Source organism: Panthera tigris, chromosome C1, assembly GCF_018350195.1.
Source record: "Panthera tigris isolate Pti1 chromosome C1, P.tigris_Pti1_mat1.1, whole genome shotgun sequence".
Lineage (NCBI taxonomy): Eukaryota > Metazoa > Chordata > Mammalia > Carnivora > Felidae > Panthera > Panthera tigris.
In genome coordinates this window covers 11726884-11745870 of record NC_056667.1, presented here as the reverse complement: position 1 = coordinate 11745870, position 18987 = coordinate 11726884, and the positions used below count along the sequence as shown (strand labels likewise).

General features: G+C 57.0%; 1 protein-coding gene across 2 annotated transcripts; it reads left to right on the top strand.

The window, feature by feature from the left end:
* Positions 1-2139: 2139 nt before the first annotated feature.
* On the top strand, positions 2140-6444 carry CPLANE2 (ciliogenesis and planar polarity effector 2). 2 transcript variants are annotated; one of them, XM_007083776.3, is made up of 6 exons: positions 2140-2256; positions 2690-2828; positions 4075-4227; positions 4778-4902; positions 5205-5341; positions 5582-6444. In XM_007083776.3, the coding sequence occupies exons 1-6, from the start codon at positions 2254-2256 to the stop codon at positions 5829-5831; spliced, it is 807 nt and encodes a 268-aa protein (XP_007083838.2). In that variant the 5' UTR covers positions 2140-2253; the 3' UTR covers positions 5832-6444. The 2 variants fall into 2 exon arrangements, with proteins under 2 accessions (XP_007083838.2, XP_042852038.1); XM_042996104.1 differs by lacking the exon at positions 2140-2256 and adding an exon at positions 2287-2363.
* Positions 6445-18987: the final 12543 nt, after the last annotated feature.

Below are 18987 nucleotides of genomic sequence, written 5' to 3'. Positions count from 1 at the left end.
AAGCCGCCTAGTCTGTGGTAGTCTCTTACGGCAGCCGCAGCGGACTGATACAGAACCCAACTTCTGAACTGCCCCGTGTTCTCATGCAAGCTTACAGACCCATCTGGCCCCCCAAAGCAGGGTCTCTGGAGGATGGACCCCAAGAACCCACGTTTTGAACAGGCTCCTCCTGATGCTCCCGAAGTGTCCTCTCCAGGAGCTCCTGAGGGCGGTGAAGGCTGATTCCCCCCAAAACCTCTGGCCCCTAGATCCTCTGATCACCGGCCTCCCCCTCTGTCCAAGAGGACTTCACATCTGGCCTCCAGGATAACTGGCAAGCTCATCCTGCCAAGCTGCTTCATTTCCTCACACTCCCCGAGCCCTCCAAGGCCTCCAAGAGCCAAGACGGGGCACGGCTAACGATGAAGTGCAGAAACTCAGAGATAAGTCAGATCTGAGCCCTGCCACGGAGGCACTTCAGGTCCACGGAGAGAGGGCGCTCCACACAGCGTGACCAATCCTGAGTCTGGGCAGGTGCGGTAAGAACGGCAGGAAAGGGAGCTGAGCAACCTGGGACTGTGGGCAGGGGTTTCCAGCTGCAGAATCCCGGAGAAATCAGTGCTCATTTGTTATGTTTCCGCCTAGCTGCAGTGGAAGCAACTGACAGCAAGCACCCTGTCTTATACGGCCACGTCCCCTCTACTCTCTCGGACATAATGGACCTCGACGCTTTGTGGGTTGATGGCCCTCTGGCTGCTTTTGGCATGACTAAGAAGGGACCTCCTAGTGGCTGGGGACAAAGTTTAAAAAAACACGAGACCCAGCCTGGCAGAACAGATGTTCAGAGTCCAGGAATCCTGGGTTCTGAGTCTAGTTTTGCCACTGGCCAGCTGTGTGATGTGACCCCAGATAATCATGTTGTCTGAGTTTCCTCACCTGTAAAAGAAAAGAGAGACGATAATATTTCCCATACAGGTTTGTTTATAGAATTAAACGAAGCTAACCTCTGTAAAGCCCCCACTGTCTGGCACTGAGTTGGCCTTCAATAAAGGTTAACTTACAGATTATTCCTTACAAAGCAGTGATTTGTCCTACTTGACAAATTTGTCCTACTTGAAGGACAAATCTTCGTGCTACTTGCACGAAGATACTGGTAAAAATTAAGTGTAATAGATAACCTCTCAGCAAGGACCCACCTGCATCCTGTCCAACTAACGCATTTACTGAGCACCCCCACCTTCTGGTAACAGGTCGGTGCCCACTGGAAGGGTGGAGGGGGGCTCATGGCCTCAGTGCTGAAATGTCAGCCGCAGAAGGGTAGTACCTCTTGTCTTTCCATTGCCAGTGCCTAGAACGGGCAGAACACATAATAGGTGCTCAGTAATTATTTGTTGAATGGATGGGACGAATCAATGAATGGCCGGTAGACTCCTGTGGCCCTCTGACTCATTTCTTTTTTTTTAATGTTTATTTATTTTTGAGACAGAGAGAGGCAGAGCATGAACGGGGGAGGGTCAGAGAGAGGGAGACACAGACTCTGAAACAGGCTCCAGGCTCTGAGCTGTCAGCACAGAGCCCGACGCGGGGCTCGAACTCACGGACCTCGAGATCATGACCTGAGCCGAAGTCGGCCGCTTAACCGACTGAGCCACCAAGGCGCCCCCCTCTGACTCATTTTTAAGACTTTGAGCAAGTCCCTTAACCTCTCTGAGCTGCTGTTTCCCCACTTACGAAGCCATAGGTGTTTTAATTCATCTCTAGGTCCTGTCGAGCAGAATTAATAGAGCGATAACAATAATAATAAGCAACACTAACTAAACTTATTGAGCACTGCTATGGGCTGAGCACTGTTATAAAAAAAAAAAAAAAAAACCTAGGAGGTAATAGTATTTTATACAAAAAGGAACTGAGTCACTGAGGCAGAGAAGGCTCCTGGTGGAGGGGGATTTGATTTGGGAGGAGTTTGGGGAGGAAAGCCTGGGAATCGGACTGAGCAATAGAAAGGACCCAGGGCCCCGGAGGGTTAGGCCCCGTCCGAGGTGCCCCCGCGTGGTGGTAGCGGCAGACAAGAGAGGGGCCAGTCCCGCCCCCGTCGTCTCCTTGACAACAGCCTCCGCACATGCGCCTCAAGCTCCGACGCCGAGGCAGGCTGAGCGCTCCGAAGCCAGACGCAGGCCGGGCGGAAGCAACCCGGGCGGGCTGGGCGGCGGGAGCGCGGGTGGGCTTTTAAAGGGACCAGCTCCGCCTGAGCCCGTTCGCCGACGGGGACTTCTGATGGTGAGGGCTGGGTGGCCCCAGGAGTTGGGATCGAGGAGGCAGAGGAGAAACAGGGCTGTGTAAAAACCCTCGCTCCTGCCCCGAGATGACAAGGGAGAGGGGGTTGTGTAAGTGCCCCCCGGGGCAATAATGCGATGGCTGTCCAGGGGGCAGTATGGGGACGAAGGGAATTGTCCCTTCGGTGCACTGGAATTGCACCGTCTGGGTAATAAGAGGGAGACGGGGAGTGTGTAACCCCCCAGGACCATGAAAGGAAACTTGGACTCCAAAAGCGCTAATGGGGATAATAAGGGTGAGGTGCAGTAAATGACGCCCGCCCCCCCACCCCCCACCCCAAGGAGGGAGCTGGGGTTCTGAGGAAGAGTCAGAGAGCAGGTTGAGAGGGATCGCAGGTCCAGCTCAGGACATTTACCCTCTCCCCTCCCCTACTCAGCATTCTACCCCGTCGCGGTGCCAGGCCATGGCCAGACCACCCGCCCCGGGCTCGGTGATTGTCCCAGACTGGCACGAGAGCGCCGAGGGCAAGGAGTATTTAGCCTGCATCCTGCGCAAGAACCGCAGACGGGTGTTCGGTAAGTGCCTGCCCCCAAGCCTGTCACTCCCCTGGAAGAACAGTGTCACCTGTTGGGAGGGGTGGGGAAGGTGGCAAAGCGGTAGGGCAGTGAGGGCCTGCTTTACTACACTCCTCAACCTTGGAGACCCCTGGAAGCCCTATCCCTGGGGCCCCCGAATCTCCTTAGAGCTAATTCCACCATCAGAGCCAGGAGCATGGAAACAGCCCCAACCCTGCCAAGAACACTGTCACCAGAGAGGCTGTTGATTCTTACCTCTGTGCCAGGCCCTCTGCTGGGCATGTTGCACAACAGACTCCCGCCTGCCCTCAACAACACACCTTACAGACTTGTGCCTGGTAAGTAGAGGCAAGCCTCTTCCATATCCTACAGTCTCAAAGACGAGACATTCACGTCTCCCAGGATGAAGCCACCTCACCCAGCGTTGCACTGACGGGTCAGCAGAGGGGCCTGGCATCTGCTGTGAGAGCTCAGCTCTGGCCAGAAGAAACAAAGCGCCAGGAGGTTTAAGACCATAGAATGACAGGGCAACCCACAGCTGAGGACTTTCAGATGCTAAGCCTATGCATGTATCATAATTCAGACCTTTTTTTTTTTTTTTGCAAATTAAAAGCATTCATAAAGATCTCAGTGTATTGATTCTAACAAGTTTATTTATAGTAACTGAGAATATTTTTGCTGATATTTCTCCATTGAGGAAAGAATTATGAAGAACCTTGCCTTTACATGTGGGAAATCTAGAACAGGTCATAATAGTATCAATAAAAACAATCTCATGCGTCAAACTTTATTTATTTATTTTTTTGTAATGTTCACTTATTATTTTGAGAGACAGAGCGCAAGCAGGGGAGGGGCAGAGAGAGAGGGAGACGCAGAATCCGAAGCAGGCTCCAGGCTCTGAGCTGCCAGCACAGAGCCCAGTGCGGGGCTCGAACTCCCAAACCGTGAGATCACCACCTGAGCCGAAAGTGGGCCGCTTAACTGACTGAGCCACCCAGGTGCCCCTCGTGCATCAAACTTTAAAGAAAAGTAATTCGGTATTATTTGGAATGGGCCTTGGTGCACCTAACAGAGCACAGGTGTTTGTAACAGAGCTCATCCAGGGACGCTGCCTGTGTCCCAGGCCTCCGTACCGAGTATAGAGAACCATGGATAGCTGGCACCAGAAAGCCCTTAGAGCTGATGGGTCTGATGGGGCAAGCGCAGGTTGACCTCTTGACCCCACCTGGCTCCCTTCTTGTCCCAGGGCTGCTGGAACGACCAGTGCTGCCCCCACCCGTGGCCATCGACACAGCCAGCTACAAGATCTTCGTGTCTGGAAAGAGCGGCGTGGGCAAGACAGCACTGGTGGCCAAGCTGGCCGGCCTAGAGGTACCCGTGGTACACCATGAGACCGCTGGTGAGTGCATCCCGGGAGGCCTTCCCTGGGGTGGAGGAAAGACTGGCCCTGGACCCATCGTCTACTCCGCAACCTTGGAAAGGCGTTTCGCTGGCTCCTCTATTCGTCAGAGATGATAGTTCCAACCCCAGTGTATTGTGGGATTGGTACTAGAGATCGTGTTGGTAACATGCCTCGCGCCGAGCTGGTACAAGATGGGTGCTCAGGGAACACCGATCTTCTCTTCCGGTTTCCTTCCGTTAGATGCTGATTGACCAGCAGGTTGCAACTGGATCCTCCAGTATCCAGTACGTCCGGGTCCCCTCGTACGTACGAGTGGAGCTGCTTTGTCATGGCTGGGGCTGGGGCTGCATCTCTCTGGCAGGCTGGAGACTCTTCTAGAGCAGTTCGGTTTCCCCCCATCAGCCTGAGAATTTTCCCGGGTCAGCGACTATGCTTTCCGCACCAGGCTGGTGGGCCCACCGGGGACATATCTTCTTCCTGTTTCTTCCTGGCCCCTGGCCCCTCTCCACTCCGCCTCTCCCATGCTGAATAGCTGACCCTCCCCCAGGCATCCAGACCACCGTGGTATTTTGGCCAGCCAAACTGCAGGCCAGTGACCGTGTTGTCATGTTCCGCTTTGAGTTCTGGGACTGCGGGGAGTCTGCACTCAAAAAGTTCGACCACATGCTGCCGGTGAGCAGACAGGTGGGCCTGGGAGGGGCCGGGAGGAGCTGGTTGTCTGAGGTGGGCTTCTGAGTACCTGCCCGGTCTGCAGGAGGCAGAATTGGGTGTGGCCTGGGGGTGCTGCCCCGGGTGGGAGAAGGCTGAGCTGGCCATGGGGACCGGGTCTCAGCCCCAGCTCTGCCCTGGGCCAGCCAGTCCCTGCTCTGGGCCTGTGGAAGGAGGGGATCTGCTGAGACTTCTCAGGGCCCTGCGGCTGATCGGAGGTTCTGGCCCCCTGGTTACAAGCCTCACGTCGGCCTCTCCCTCCCCAGGCTTGCAAGGAGAAGACAGATGCTTTCCTCTTCCTCTTCTCCTTCACCGACCGTGCCTCCTTTGAAGACCTCCCTGGACAGCTGGCCCGAGTAGCAGGCGACGCCCCTGGTGTTGTCAGGATGGTCATCGGCTCCAAGTATCCTTTGGGTGGCCCCTAGGACAGTCTGAGGCCACACCTGGCAAGGCACAGAGCAAGGGGATCAGGGACCCTGCCTCTGCCTAGCTGTGGGCTCTACGCCCATGGACAGTATCTTAAAGGCTGCAGCAGCCGCCCCCCCTGCCCCCACCGGATGGGGCTCCGGGGAAGAGGGCTGAGGCTGGGTGCGACAAGGTGGTAAGCAGAGACACCCGGCCAGGCTCCTTGACCCTCCTCCAGATTTGACCAGTACATGCACACTGATGTGCCTGAGCGTGACCTCACGGCCTTCCGGCAGGCCTGGGAACTGCCCCTCTTTCGGGTGAAGAGTGTGCCGGGGTGGCGGCTGGCAGATGGGCGCACGCTGGATGGGTGGGCTGGGCTGGCCGACATTGCCCACGTGCTCAATGGCCTGGCGGAACAGCTGTGGCACCAGGACCAGGTGGCAGCTGGCCTGCTCCCCGACACCTCAGAGAACTCCCCCAGCTGATCTCTACTCCCAACCGTGACGCAAGGCAGAGGGCAGGACCAGGTCCTAAGGCTGAGGCAGGAACGTTGACCTCATCCTGAGGACTGGCCAGAGGGGCCTGTCAGGAGGATGAGGAGGCACCTTCCTTGCAGAAATCACAGCAGTGAGGTGGGGACACGAGGCTCTGTGCATCAGTGGCCTAAGGGCATCCGGGGGCCCCCTGGCCTTCTCCCTCCACCTTGGAGGGTCTGGGCTCTGGAAACTGAGGAAGTATAGGGGCAGAGCCTCAGGACTCAAGCTTCTCCCGCACCCCACACCTGCTGTCCTCCCAGAAAGGGCGACTGGAAAGGGGGGGCATCCCAGCTGCACCCAAGTGACTTCAATCAAGAGCCTGTATTCCTTGAGGCAACACCATCTGCTGTTTCAGATAAACCCTGAAATCTCAGTGGCTTTACTCTATAGAAATGTTTTCCTTGCTCAGCCTCACTTCAGCTGGAAGTGAAGGGATCTGGGGGGCTCTGCTGAATGAACCCTGACTCTGAGGTCTCTAACACATGGCTTCCCGGTTTGCCCCGGGACATCAGCATCCAGTCAGCAGAGGGGGAGTGACTGCGAGTGGAGGGTCACCTAGGAGGTTTCCCCGGACCTGGCCTCTGGGGTGTGCCTTCTGCCCACCTTCCATTGGCCGGCACCCAGTCACATGGTTACATGGGGCTGCAGGGCAGGCTGGGAAACGTAGTCCACCTTCATGTTCAGGGGGTGAGCCCTCCAGGCAGTACCTTTCTTGAAAATGAAGGTGTCAGGCTAGGCTTGGGAAGCAGGGCCCCGCCAGCCTGGGGTATCAGAAAGCTCACTGGGCAGGGCCAGGGACTGGACCAGGTGGGGTCAGAGAATGAGGTGCCCTGTTTGGCAGCTCTGTCCTGTGGGAAGCCAGCAAGCGCAGGAGCAGGAAAGTGAGGGAATGTGCCCATTCTTGTGTCTCACCCCTGCCCCATCCACCAGAGACACTGGTGAATGCAGGCTAAAGTAGGGGGGGGTGGGGGAGGGGGCGGTGCTGATGCAGAGGGCCTTTATACTTTCGGACACCCCCTGATGGTACCCTGGTTGGAACCCTGGGTTGAGGCCTGGGCTGAGTCTGAGCCAGCTGGAAGGACCTGGGGGCCCAGATATGTGACCCCCAAAGCCAGCGGACCCTTGGAGCCGCCTCTTGAGAGGGGAGCCCTGGCAGCTTTGTATACCACATCCTCACAGGCATGATCACGTGCTCACACATACCAGCCCTTGTCCTAAAACACCGCCCTCCTCCCATGTGCACACCCCCCTGCTGGCACACTGGCCACCTGCCTGATGGCATTTACCATGTCTCCTACCCTGGGCACCACCCACAGGTTCGTCGGTCACCCCTTCCGGGGCCTAAAGGACCAGCGCTGGCTCAGAGCTGAGTCCTGAGCTTGTCCCATACCCCAGAGAAAGAACGTCCCTGTGCGGGACCCCAAGCCTCACCGTGGCACAGCCGGTGGGTTGGCTCCTGCTCCTGAGCTCCTGAGCCATAGACCTGTCCCCTGCAGGCTTCAGCTCTGCTTCCAGGCAGCCGGCTCAGCCCATTCTTTTCCGTTCTTAGCTCCAGTAGACCTTACCCGGGAGGCAACAGCAAAGCTTGGGAGTGGGACCCGGTGAAGGTCACCTCTGGGCCTGAATGTGATGCTCTAGCTACAGGTGCCTGTGTTGTGAGCACCAGCCAGTTATCTCTGGGCTTGAAACTCCCCCAGAAAGGAAGCTACTGCATCCTTCTTGGGTCCCCGCTCTGTACCCGCAGGCCAGTTTTCTCCTGGTTAGCCCTGCCCCAATCAGAGAATCACCCTGTCACCCATCTTCACCCCAAACCAAGGAGGCGAACAGTTCTCTGCTGTTTTCCTGCGTAAGGACAAGGTAGGGAGGCCAGGGGGACTGGGACCGGGAGCCCGGCCACCTGCCCTCCCAGCACCACTTTCTGTGCCCCTGCGAGCCCTGCCGCCGTGTCCCTTCAGCACTTAGCAGACTGCTTATCCGGGGGGCCTCCGTGGCAGTGCAGAGCTGGGAGCCATTATCAAAATAGCAGGTGACTGCACTTACAGTGTGTTCCCTGGGCAGGGCCACGTGGAAAGGGAGAAGAGCGTGCGGACACACGCATGTGGTTTCGAGCCAGCTTCACGGCCCTCAGAGGGGCCCTCCCACCTGGTTTGAAGCTCCGCTCTGGCCATCTTGAAACTCTGGACACCCCACAGTCTGTAGCGGGTCCTGGGTGTGTTATCCAGGGAGAGGGTCTGGGCTCCAGGTAAAGCTCCTCTCTCCGGGGTTTGGAGGGAGGGGCCGCTCCAGGGAAGTGTCACAAGGCCATCTTTTCTCCCTGCTTTGGTGCCCCAAATTCCACCATTAGGTTAAGCCTCACAGCAGTTCAGGGCAAGTATCTCTCCACTCACCCCACCCCTCCATGGGCCCTGAGGCTCCCTGGAAGGAAGGGGTAGTGATGATGCCCCAGACTGGGTCAGGGGTGGGCCCTGACTTTGGGAAAAGGTCCTGGAGGGCCCTGGAGCCACTGAACTTTGGGGCTCTGGAGGGAAGCCCCTGGGAGCGATCATCTTTTCCTGAGGCGAGGGTGGGGGTTAGCTCTGCTGTGGCCTGGCCCCACTGCTGTTCCCAGAGTCAGGATTTACCAGCTGCTTCTTCCTTCCCCAAACAGGCTCTCAACAGAGCCTACAGATGGGGAGTGCCATGGTGTGAATGTGTCCCCCCAAAATTTATACTTTGAAATCCAAATCCTTAATGTGATGGTATTTTAGGGACCTTTGGGAGGTCAAGAGGGCAGAGCCTCATGCATGGGATTCGTGCTTTTACGCAAGAGACCCCACAGAGCTCTGTAGCCCCTTGCACCCAATGAAGACACAGAAAGTGCAGACTATAAACCAGGAAGAGGGTCCTCGAGGACCTTGCTGGAGCCTTGATCTTGGACTTCCCACTTTCGGAGCTGTGGGAAATAAATTTCTGTTGTTTATAAGCCACCCGGTCTGTGGTATTTTGTTATAGCAGCCTGAACAGACTAAGACAGAGAAGCTGAGGTCCAGAGAGGGACAAGCATTTGCCCAAGGTTGCAGAGCCACGAAGCAGCCCTGATGCTCTCAGCCCTCAGCACTCTCCTCCCTTGGACCATCCCCCCCCCACCTCATCCCCTAATGCAGTCTTCAGGATTCAGCCCCTCACAGGCCCTCTCCGGGTCCTCCCAATTTTTCCAACTGTGAAGCCTGGGGCTGCTTGTAGGAGGGGAAATGCAGTGCTGGCCCCTCCCTCTCCTTCCCTTTTCCTCCCTGCCCCCCACCCTGCCCCCAAAGCTTCCCAGGTCCGGCTGAGCTGAGCTGTTAAGTGAGAAGTTCTTCTTCGCTGCCAGCCTAGGCTGGCTGGCCTCTTGGGGAGCAGGGAGGACCCCAGGTGAGGAAGCTGGCCCCAGGATAGGAAGGGGCTGCAGGAATCCCCCCTCCCTGCAAAGGCTGCTGGGTGGGCCTCCGGGGCCCTGGTTGAGTCCAGATTCCGGTTGGGGCTTTCTGGTCTTGCCCTGGATCTCCTTACTCCCTAGGCAGCCTGGTGCCAGCTGTGATGCCCCTGTGCCAGGCACAGGCTTGGGGGTGGTGGGGGGGGGATGTGCCCAGATGGAGGCAGGGGGCTCAGAGGCTAGGACAGGTTGGGACTAGACCCCCAGAGGGCCAACCAGGAGATGGGAAGTGAAGCTGGGAAGTGGTGAAGGTTCTTCCCTCCCTGTGACCTCAGACCCAGAGGCTGGGGCAGTGGGGATGGAGGAAGCTGGTGTTCAACTCTATTCTAGAAAGTTGGGGTGGATTCTGGGAGCAAAGAGGACTGACTGAGGCTGGGGGTGGAGAGGGGGTCCAGAAGGAAGGTGAGGGAGAATTGGGGCCTTGGGCCATTCACTTCAATTCCCATGCATTCATTGATCTGTAAAATGAAGAGGACAGTAGCACGCATTTCTTTGGATTGTAGCTAAATGTGTGGGAAATGTTTAGTGTTGTGCCAGGCACCAAGTTAAGGGCACAATAAATGGTGGTTGTTCTCTTCATCGTTGTTCTTATGGTAGTGGTGGCGGTTGGGCTGGAGAGGAGGGAGACCGGTCGACTGCGCCAGGGCGGTTGGATGCACGCTGAGCCAGGGGTGGGCGGGCCGAGCGGCAGCCCAGCAGGGGCGACGGAGAACGGAGAAGCTCCTGGCACCAGTAACCGCTTCCGGTCCTCTCGCCCTCCCTCCCGTCCTGTTGTGCCCAGGACGGTGATGGCACCGTGGACGAGGACCCCAACGACGACCGTCTCTGCGCGTCCTGCGTCAACATTTGTGCCTCCGACTCCGGGGGCAACCTTTCCCGCGGCAGGAAAACCGAAATCGGTGAGACACGTCCCCCGAGGCCCGAGCAGCCAACCCACAATCCCGCTCTTAAATCCCCTCTTCCCCCGGCCGAGCAATCCCGTGGCATCTCTCGTCCATTTCTTGCAATGGACAGTTCCGCCTTGGAGCTAAACCCAATCCTTCTTGCTGCAGCACAAATTATTTCCTTTAATTCCGGCTTCGCCCGGACTGATAGGCCCAGGAGGGAAGTGAGGCAGACAGTTCCCAACTGCCCTCCCACCCCGCGGGGGGGGGGAGGTCACAGCAGTTGCGATTCCCCAGTGGCCCTGACACTGCAAGTGCCAGCGGAACCTGCGCGCGCGGCGGGAACGGGCAGCGCAGGCTCTGTCCCCGAGGCTGAGCGCGGGCTCCCCTAATACGCTCTTCGACCTGCGCAAGCGACTTCAGCATCTCATCTGTAAAATGGGCTTTACCGTGGTGTCAGCCCCCCCACCCCCAACCCAGAGGGTCTGTGATGCTGAAGCGGGCGAAGTGTGTCCAGCGCCCAGCCCAGGGCCTGGAGATGCCCAATACACGAGAAACATCAGCCACGACTCTAGGACGCCGGCCTGCTCAGCGTCATCCACGTTTATACACCGGAGGTGCTAGTTCCCTCCTCGTTTGAATTTCAAACGAGAAAACGCGTCCGTCAAGGCGCTTTTGCAGGTCAAGGCGCTTTTGCAGGTCAAGGCGCTTTTGCAGGCGGGAAAGGACCCTCGCACAGAACGGGATCTGCCACCTCCCAGCCAGGGTCGCAAGGGAAGGGGCCCGGGGCTCTGGCCCGCCGGGCACTTCGCCAAGCTGAGCGCGTCCTGGGAGCTGCTCCTGTTCCACGCGGAGGAAATGAGAGGAGTGGGGAGGGGTCGGCCGGGTCGCCGAGTTTTGCCAGGCGCGCGTCACCCTGCTCTCCTCCTCCCCCAGGCCCGACCCACCCTGGATTCGGACCGCTCTGCGGGGCCGCCGCGGCGCCTGCGCCTGAGCAACTCTCTGCAGCAACACGTGGCCAAGCGGCCGCGGGACTTCTGCAGGAGCCCAGACCGCAGCTCCTCGCGAGCCAGGAGAAGCGGGGTGGGGCGGGGCCTTCCGCAGAGGGGCGGGGCCTTCCGCAGAGGGGCGGGGCGCTTGGCTCCCTGGTTCCGCGCGGAGGCAACTCCTGCCTAACTCGCTTGAGGTCTTTGGCCAGTCGGTGTCCTAGCGGCTCCCAGTGCCTGATTCCCACCCGTTCGGTCCCCCTCAGATGCTCATCTGGCTGGAACACACCAGCCCAGGCTGAGCTTTGTGGGGAGATGGGCTCTCTGGCTTTAGCAACTGGCGCATCTCAACCCTGTGTCCCCAGCCTAGAGACTAGACTCCGCACTCCCATTGTGTTAGGTCTCGCACTGGGCAGAGGGCTTCTGACCCCTGCTCTGCTCACAGATTCCTAGGCAGGGATTCCCACGACTCCTACTTCTCCAACACAAAGAGGCAGAGGTGGTGAGACAACTGCCTGGGGGTGGGGGTGGGGGGGATGGGGCAGGGACCTTAAGGGGAGGGAGCTGACGCCAGGATTCTTTCTGGCAGGTGGCAGTCTATGCGAAGTAGAAACGCACAGAGATGGCCATTTCCCGTCTGCTGGCCAGGGGAGTTGACCCTGCAGCCTTCCCACTGCATGAACTGGAGATGACCCAAGCTCAGCTCTCTCCCACTGCTGGGGCATCAGGAGGGAACCCTGCAGCCCTCCCTCCTTTCATCTGCCTGGGGCCCTTTGACCCGCCCAGGTACCAGGTGCCTGATGCAGACTCCACCCCTCACCAATTGCTGTGCTCCTGCTGGGCTTGCTGGAGATGCTGGCACAAGTACCAGCCCCTGCACCTTGTATGAGAGTACTCTGGGGAGAAGGTGGCCATCTACTTTACCTGGCACTGGTGGGGGGGGGGGGGGGGCTGGGAGCTGGGGTCAAGTACAAAGACGGCGGCTCGCAAACTGTGTCGTCTTGTCAGGCTTCTGCACAGCCTCACTGCTGCCTGCCTGCTGCCCTTGTGGGCACCCCGGTCTTTATTTCTGGCCTTATTGTCATGGGCACCAACACACCAGCATGAGTGGCTGGAGCTAGGGGCAGGAGGACGGGCTGGGTGGGCCAGATCAGATGGTTGGTTGAGGATAGACTCTCCCAGGATGGGCACTTTTTGCTCATAGGGAACAGATCTGTGCCATGAGCGTACCTTCCTCATGTGCCCGCTCTGCCATACCTGGGATTCCAAGGATTCCAAGATCTGCCCATGGCAAGGTGAGACAGGGACAAGAACAAGGGAATGGGTAGGTGTTTGGGACACCTGGGCCTGGCTGTGGGGAGGCAGTGCTGGCCCCGCAGTATGTCCCCTCTCCCTTTCTTGCAGTTGGGCTACTTCTCTATCTGGGGACTTGTGTTCTTCAGCATCTTTATGTCCTTGTGGGCCACGGGCTTCCTGGAGCACCGGAAGTGCAAGAGCATCACCCTTGTCCACCACTGGGACCGCAGTGACTTCCAGGAAGAGGAGGTGAGGCCCAGCTCAGCCCGCCAGGCCCAGAACTCCATTTCCCAGAGTTCTCACAAACCACAAGGCATGCTGGGAAGAGACTAGACTTTGGAGTCCAAAATTCCAGGATCCAAATCTGGCTCCTTCCTACACCTCCCAGGTTACTTTTCCACCTGCCCCTGATATCAAGATGATATAAGGTTTGGTGAGGTTAAAGACTGGGTGCATTTAGGGTCTCAAAGAGAAACTTTGGCACAGGGAAGAAGGGGAGAAGCATTCCACTCACCCATCCAGCCAGCCACCCACCAGCCCATCCAAACACCTAATCACTGATCCTGAATCTGCTTCTCTCCACCTCCACTGCCCCTCCCTCCCCTGCCCCCTGTCCCCAGTCCAAGCCACCATCCACCATCGTTTCACGCGAACCACTGTGGTAGCCCTCCAAAGGTCTCCCTGCTCCTGGACTTGCCCTACTTAATTTCTTTTCGGCTGCCAGGGTGATCTTTTGAAAACACAAATCATATTGTGCATTGTCCTCCCCAAAGCCTCCCAGTAGGATGCATTCTCATATGGGATGCATTAGGTTAAACAGATGTGGGGGGAGTGAAAAAGCAGGAAGGAAACATTGAGGTAACAAAGTCAGTGTGAATGGTGCCCCCTAGAATAGTGCGGTATACAACTCATGTGACCTAAAGAATGGCCCTGCCTTTGCACACATGGTTCCTCCCTGCCGCCACCACCACCACCACCACTGTGGGACACTGTCTTTCCACCTTCTTCTTACTTAGCATCGTTCCTGCATAGGACTTCTTCGCAATTACGTATTTGTGCTTGTTTGTTTGATGTCTGTCTCCCCAACTAGACTGTGAAGTCCATTAGGGCTCGGGCTTTGTCCAGGTTGTTATCCCATTGTATCCAGCATCTACTGTAGAAGAGTGTGCAGTCAGTTATAAGTTACCGAACACACTAATCCATGATCTATTACACATTATATCCAGCATCCATCCCACCCGGCTTTCATCTGCTCACCCACCTAGCCATCCAACCATCTATGCACCCACCTGCCCTTCCACTCACCCGCTTGTGCACCCACTTACAGACACGTGTCAATTGTTGGCCTGTCCGGTTTACCCACCCATTTGTCTTCCTACTGCCCACCCATCTGTCAGTCTATCCAGCCCTCTCCCACAAGTACATCCATTTGTTGTTTACATTTGTTTTTACCTCCCCATCCATCCATCCATCCATCCATCCATCCATCCATCCATCCATCCATCCACAGGCTCTTAGCCAGGCCCTTGAGGGGTGGGGAAGGCCCTGCAGAAAAAAAAATAAATGGAACCTCATTCCTGTACTTCCAGAGCTCCCTGCACAGGCGGAAAAAGATGGGGGCTCCCCCCACCCCAGGGTTGTGACACCCAGCCTGTTGGGTTGCAGGAAGCACATCTATCGCCTCTTTGGACAGGAATGTGTGTGTTTGCTTTGACCCCAAAGGGTTTGCTTTGGGCCCACGACCCAGTGATAGGCTTGAAGGAGTCCTTCAAGGACTGCACCCACCTTCCCCACCTACTCCTCAGCTCTTCAGTCATCCTCGTCATGGTGAGGGAGCTTTGGGCCCTTGCTTTGGAAGGACCATACCCTCCAGAGTGGGCTGGGATCCTGGGGGCCTGCCCTCCAATTCTGACAACCCTCCTTGCTGGCCCCCTGCTCTGTGTGGTGATGAGTTTCCGGGGGTCCGTCATCATTTTACTGTGCCATCATCAGCAATGGCTGATGCCTTTTCACACGGGCAACCCCATGTCCATGACCCGAGTGTGTGCCCCTTTGGGGTGGCAGAGGGTGGGGGCACTGTTCTAGACTCGAGGCACAATATGGGCGTCTTCAGATTCCTCCTACCCCTACCCACCTGGCTGGGCTTCAGGTGATGGCCATAGGTCTGCCACAATCAGCAGAACTGTGCCCAACCTGGTACTGATCCTCCTCTTGGGTCAGGTCTGTTACTTGCTGGCTGAGCAGCTCACCAGGTGGGGTGAGTGAGGGCAGGGGCTCACAGGGGTGCCCAGGAATCATTTGAGTCCTGGGAGCCCTGAGGCAAGGCTCCATACACCTCAAAGCCTTCAGCTCCCATCTTGGTGTCCCCAGCCTACTCAGCCACCCTCAAATGAAGATGGCCAGGGGCGCATGGCTGGCATTAAGTGCAAGTGGGTTGGGGACAGAAGCATATGGACTGACCCGGCTAAGCTGTGCCTTCCTCCTTACAGCCAATAGAACTCTGACCATCTCTGCCTTTTGCCCAGAGATGCACAGAACCCAGACCTTCCACGAAGACCTTCACTTTCAGAGTCTTCTTCTTTGAGTTTGTCGATTTTCTACTTTTCCTTCTACATGGCATTCTTCAAAGGCAGGGGAGGACCCCCTACCCCACCCGGGGCTGTTGCCTCCCAACAAAGTGGGCCGACAGAGTGGCATCATCCTTGAACCTCCAGATTTGTTTCTACCAAGGTCTTGCCGTTGACCTTGAAATTGGTCCTCGATTTCCCTGGGCTTCAATTTTCTCAACTGTAATGTGCTAACACATCATTGGGTCAATATGAAACTTCAACACCTGCATTCATTCATTCACTCAGCCCTCAAGGTGGCCCAGGTCTGACACCCCACTTCTCAGTGCTGCCGTTTGTGTTCATTGCCATCTTTGTGGCAGGTTTCCTGCCGGCACCCCTCTTTGCTGTGCTCAACAACTGGGTGGAGATCCGACTTGGACACCCACAAGTTCGCTGGGAGTATCCACCGCCAGTGGCTAAGTGGGCACAGGACATTGGAATCTGCCTGCTTCCGCTTGAGGCTCCGGCCCACCTTCTGGTCATTATGAATGTGAGCATGGGGCGGAAGAGGGGAATACAGGGGCAGAGGGGGAAATGGAGATTAGAGACTGGGAAAGGTGGTTTAGGAATAGGGAAACGGGTGCTGAATTCCAGGGTCAGAGATAGAGAAATAGAGGCAGGGGGCTAGGATTCTGGGCGCTGACTCATCTTGCCCACACAAGTGGGTTTGGGCCCAGGTGGAGGTAAGTTTGGAGATTGGGCCCTGGAATCCCTCTGGCCCTGCAGGCTTTCCTCCTCGTCGCCTTCACCTCGGACTTAACGCGTCTCCTGTACGAGTACGAACACTACAGCCTGCTGTATGTACAGCTTTGTCAACTTCACACCTGCACCCACACCTCCAGCCTACCTTGCCCAGGAGGACCACTGCCCTGGGGGCCTTCAGGCTGGGATCTGGGCCTCTCTGGGAGGGGCGGGGCTCCGGAGCCCGGGGCTCGGCTGGGGTGCGGGGTGCTGAGTCTGGAGGCGGAGCGGGGAGCCAGTGGGAGGGGTGGAGCGGGGCGTAACTGGGAGGACCGGAAGCCGAGTCTGCGCGGCGGACTGCCGGGCCGAGCGGAGGGGGTCAGGGCTGAGGGGGCGGGGCCAGGCTCCAGGGCGGGGAGGGGCGGGAGAGCCTCGCGGGACCCCGCGCGCTCCCCAGCTCAGGTACGCGGCCTTTCGCGCGACGCACAGGAAAGCTGCTGGCCGTGCGTCTGGGTTTCACCATCTCCTTCCAGGTATTTGTGTATCGGACAGACCTGGGTTCGGCTTCTGGCTGCCGCCGACCAGCTGTAAACGGGGCTATGCCATAGAATAGAATCTAGAGGGTCGTAGTGAAGATTCGGCGTCAAGCATTTGCACAGCGCCCAGCACACTGTAGTAGGTCAATTAGTAGCACGGCTACTGTTATCTTTAGGCAACAGAGCTGGACGAAGGCGAGGAGGCCTGACCCCTCCAGCTTTGCTCAGGATCCTTTCTCCAGCCCTGCCTCTCCATCAGGGTCCCTAGTGTTATGCCTGTGTCTTTGGGCAAATGATAACTGCTTTATGCTTCAGTTTCTTCACCTGTAAAACGGGAACAGTAATTGTACTCCCCTCCTGGTGTTGCTGGGAGGATTGAATGAATTAATACCCGGGAAACCCTCAGAATGGTGCCCTGCACTTACACATTCAGCTAGCTAAGGGACTCCTTCTCTCTTTGGCTCCCCCTCCCCCCAGCATGCGGTGTTCTCCGTGCGCCTCCTCGCCTGGCTCGTGCCCGACGTGCCAGCCGCCCTGGTTGCCAAGGTAAAGCGCGAAGCGCTATCCGGCCGAGCAGGAGCCTGCGGACGACCGGGAGTCGCTGCTTTCGGTCCGCGCTGCTAACGGATCCTGGCTCCTCCCCCTCTGAGCCTGCCCCGCCCCCCCTCGACCCGCCCTCAGACCTTAGCTCAGCCCCCTCTTGCTCCGCCCTCTGGTTTGGCCTCTCCTGGAGAGAGAATTGGCCGGGAGTCCCTACGGTTTCTGCCTGGCCCCGCCCCTCACCAAACCCCGCCCACGCCACGCCCCTTCTATTACATTCTCCCCACCTGCGTCCCCTCTGCTCTCGAAGGCCCGCCTATTCACCCTGACCAAGCCACCATGCTTTCTGTCCTGTGCAGCAGGGGCTCTGTCCCCAGAGCCCAGGACCAGGGGCGAGTGGGGAGGGGACTTCCAAAAACCTAGATTCCCCAGATGCTTCCTTCCATTTGGGGTCCTCTGCTTCCGGCTGGGGTCTTGGGCAGTACCTTGGCCAGCGGCCCCAAGGTTGGCCTGGGAGAGCTCTAGGGAGACCGTTAGTCCTGCATTGCCTTCCTCTCCCTGTCCCCGTCTCCTGCTCTGTGTGCAATGCGGGCAATAAACCTCCCTCTGCCCCCCAGCGTGCCACCTCCCCATAGACGCCTGGTTCCCGCACACACTGTATAGTGTGTCTTCACTATGTGGGGATGTTCTGGAGGCCAAGGGAGTGGAGGGACCCTAATCACTCGGTATTGAATGGTCACCAGTTGTTGGGGGAGAGTTCGTTGGGATCTGGGCCCAGGACACCTGCCCATTATGCTCACGGAGGCCTGCCGTGTACGACTAAGAGTAAAGGGTTTAGTAGGGAGAGCTGAGACACCTCCCCACGGATGTTTGCACACTTTTCGCCAGATCCTCCCCCAAAGCCTGGTGATGCACTCCTTTGTTAAGGACTCAGGTTGGTGGTTGGGTCAGAGACCTGGGTTTGAATATTAGTTCTGACACCTATTGGCTGCACGACCTTGGGCAAGTTATTCATCCCTTGAACCTCAGTTTCATATCTGTAAAATAGAGACTTCATAGAGCCAACGAGAGATTTAACGCATTTATTGCGATACCTCCCCTGATTTAACCCGTACAAGCCTCCTGTCCTCATGTGATAGTAGGAGCAGTAACAGTATCGACCTCATAGGGTCGTGGCAGAGATTAAACGAAACTTTTCAAAAGTCTGCAGCTCTGTGACTTGGCTTTCCCCGAAGATCTGTATTACTACGTGTTTTTGCTAACCGGAAGAAATCCAAAGAACGTTTTTGCTTTTACGGAAAAAGGTGAAAAGGGAAAATAGCGTTTGGCACGCAGCGACCCCCTGAGCAGAGAGCCTGGCCCCACCAAGCTTTGCCCTGGTGCGACCCTCAGCATGTCATTATCAAGCCACCCGAGCTTTGTGCTTTATCTCCATCTATTTTGTGCATCTGTTAGCAAGATATGTCCTAAAGCGTCCGAAAAACCCAAGAGAGGTTATTTTTGGGGGGTATGGAAGTGCTAAAAACATTTTTCCAAATAAATGAATGATGATTGCTTCTTCGCTGCACGTCGTTTTGGCTTAGGAAAGACTTCACAGGAACGCTCTACTTTTGGACAGGGAAGGAAACCTGTAAATCAGTGTGAAGTGCTCAGAACAGTGCCTGGCACATAGTGGACAGTAAGTTATTAGCAACACGATTATTGGTATTTGTGTACGTATTCATATTACTACTATGTGCCTGGCAACTACCGAGTGCTTAAATGAATGGCAGAGAGTATTAGGAAGAAAGCAGCATTCCCTTTCCCGGGGTCGGGGAAGGTTGCTGGCCGTAGAGTAGGCCCTCCTTACTGGAGGCTGGTTCTACTTGGGCTGTTGGTTTATTGAGGGCTCATTTGGTGTGGACTAGAGTCTGGGAAGGCTTCCTGGTGGAGGAGGCCATTGGAAATGGCAAAGGTGGGTCCTTCCAGGCAGCCGGGGTGGATGGGTCATTCATGAGAGCAGTGATGCTGGAAGGGCCGGCCAGGATGGTCCTGGATGCATCACGTCACCAAACTTTCACGATTTCCATCTCCCCGCCCTAGAGATGAGCATTCCCATTTTATAGATGCTGTAGCCAGCTCA

What these genes read in the sequence shown, in the direction of transcription:
- CPLANE2 (XM_007083776.3), top strand. An exon ending in GAACCGCAGACGGGTGTTCG is followed by an intron (nt 2,829 to 4,074) that starts GTAAGTGCCTGC and finishes TTCTTGTCCCAG; the next exon opens with GGCTGCTGGAACGACCAGTG. An exon ending in AGGATGGTCATCGGCTCCAA is followed by an intron (nt 5,342 to 5,581) that starts GTATCCTTTGGG and finishes ACCCTCCTCCAG; the next exon opens with ATTTGACCAGTACATGCACA.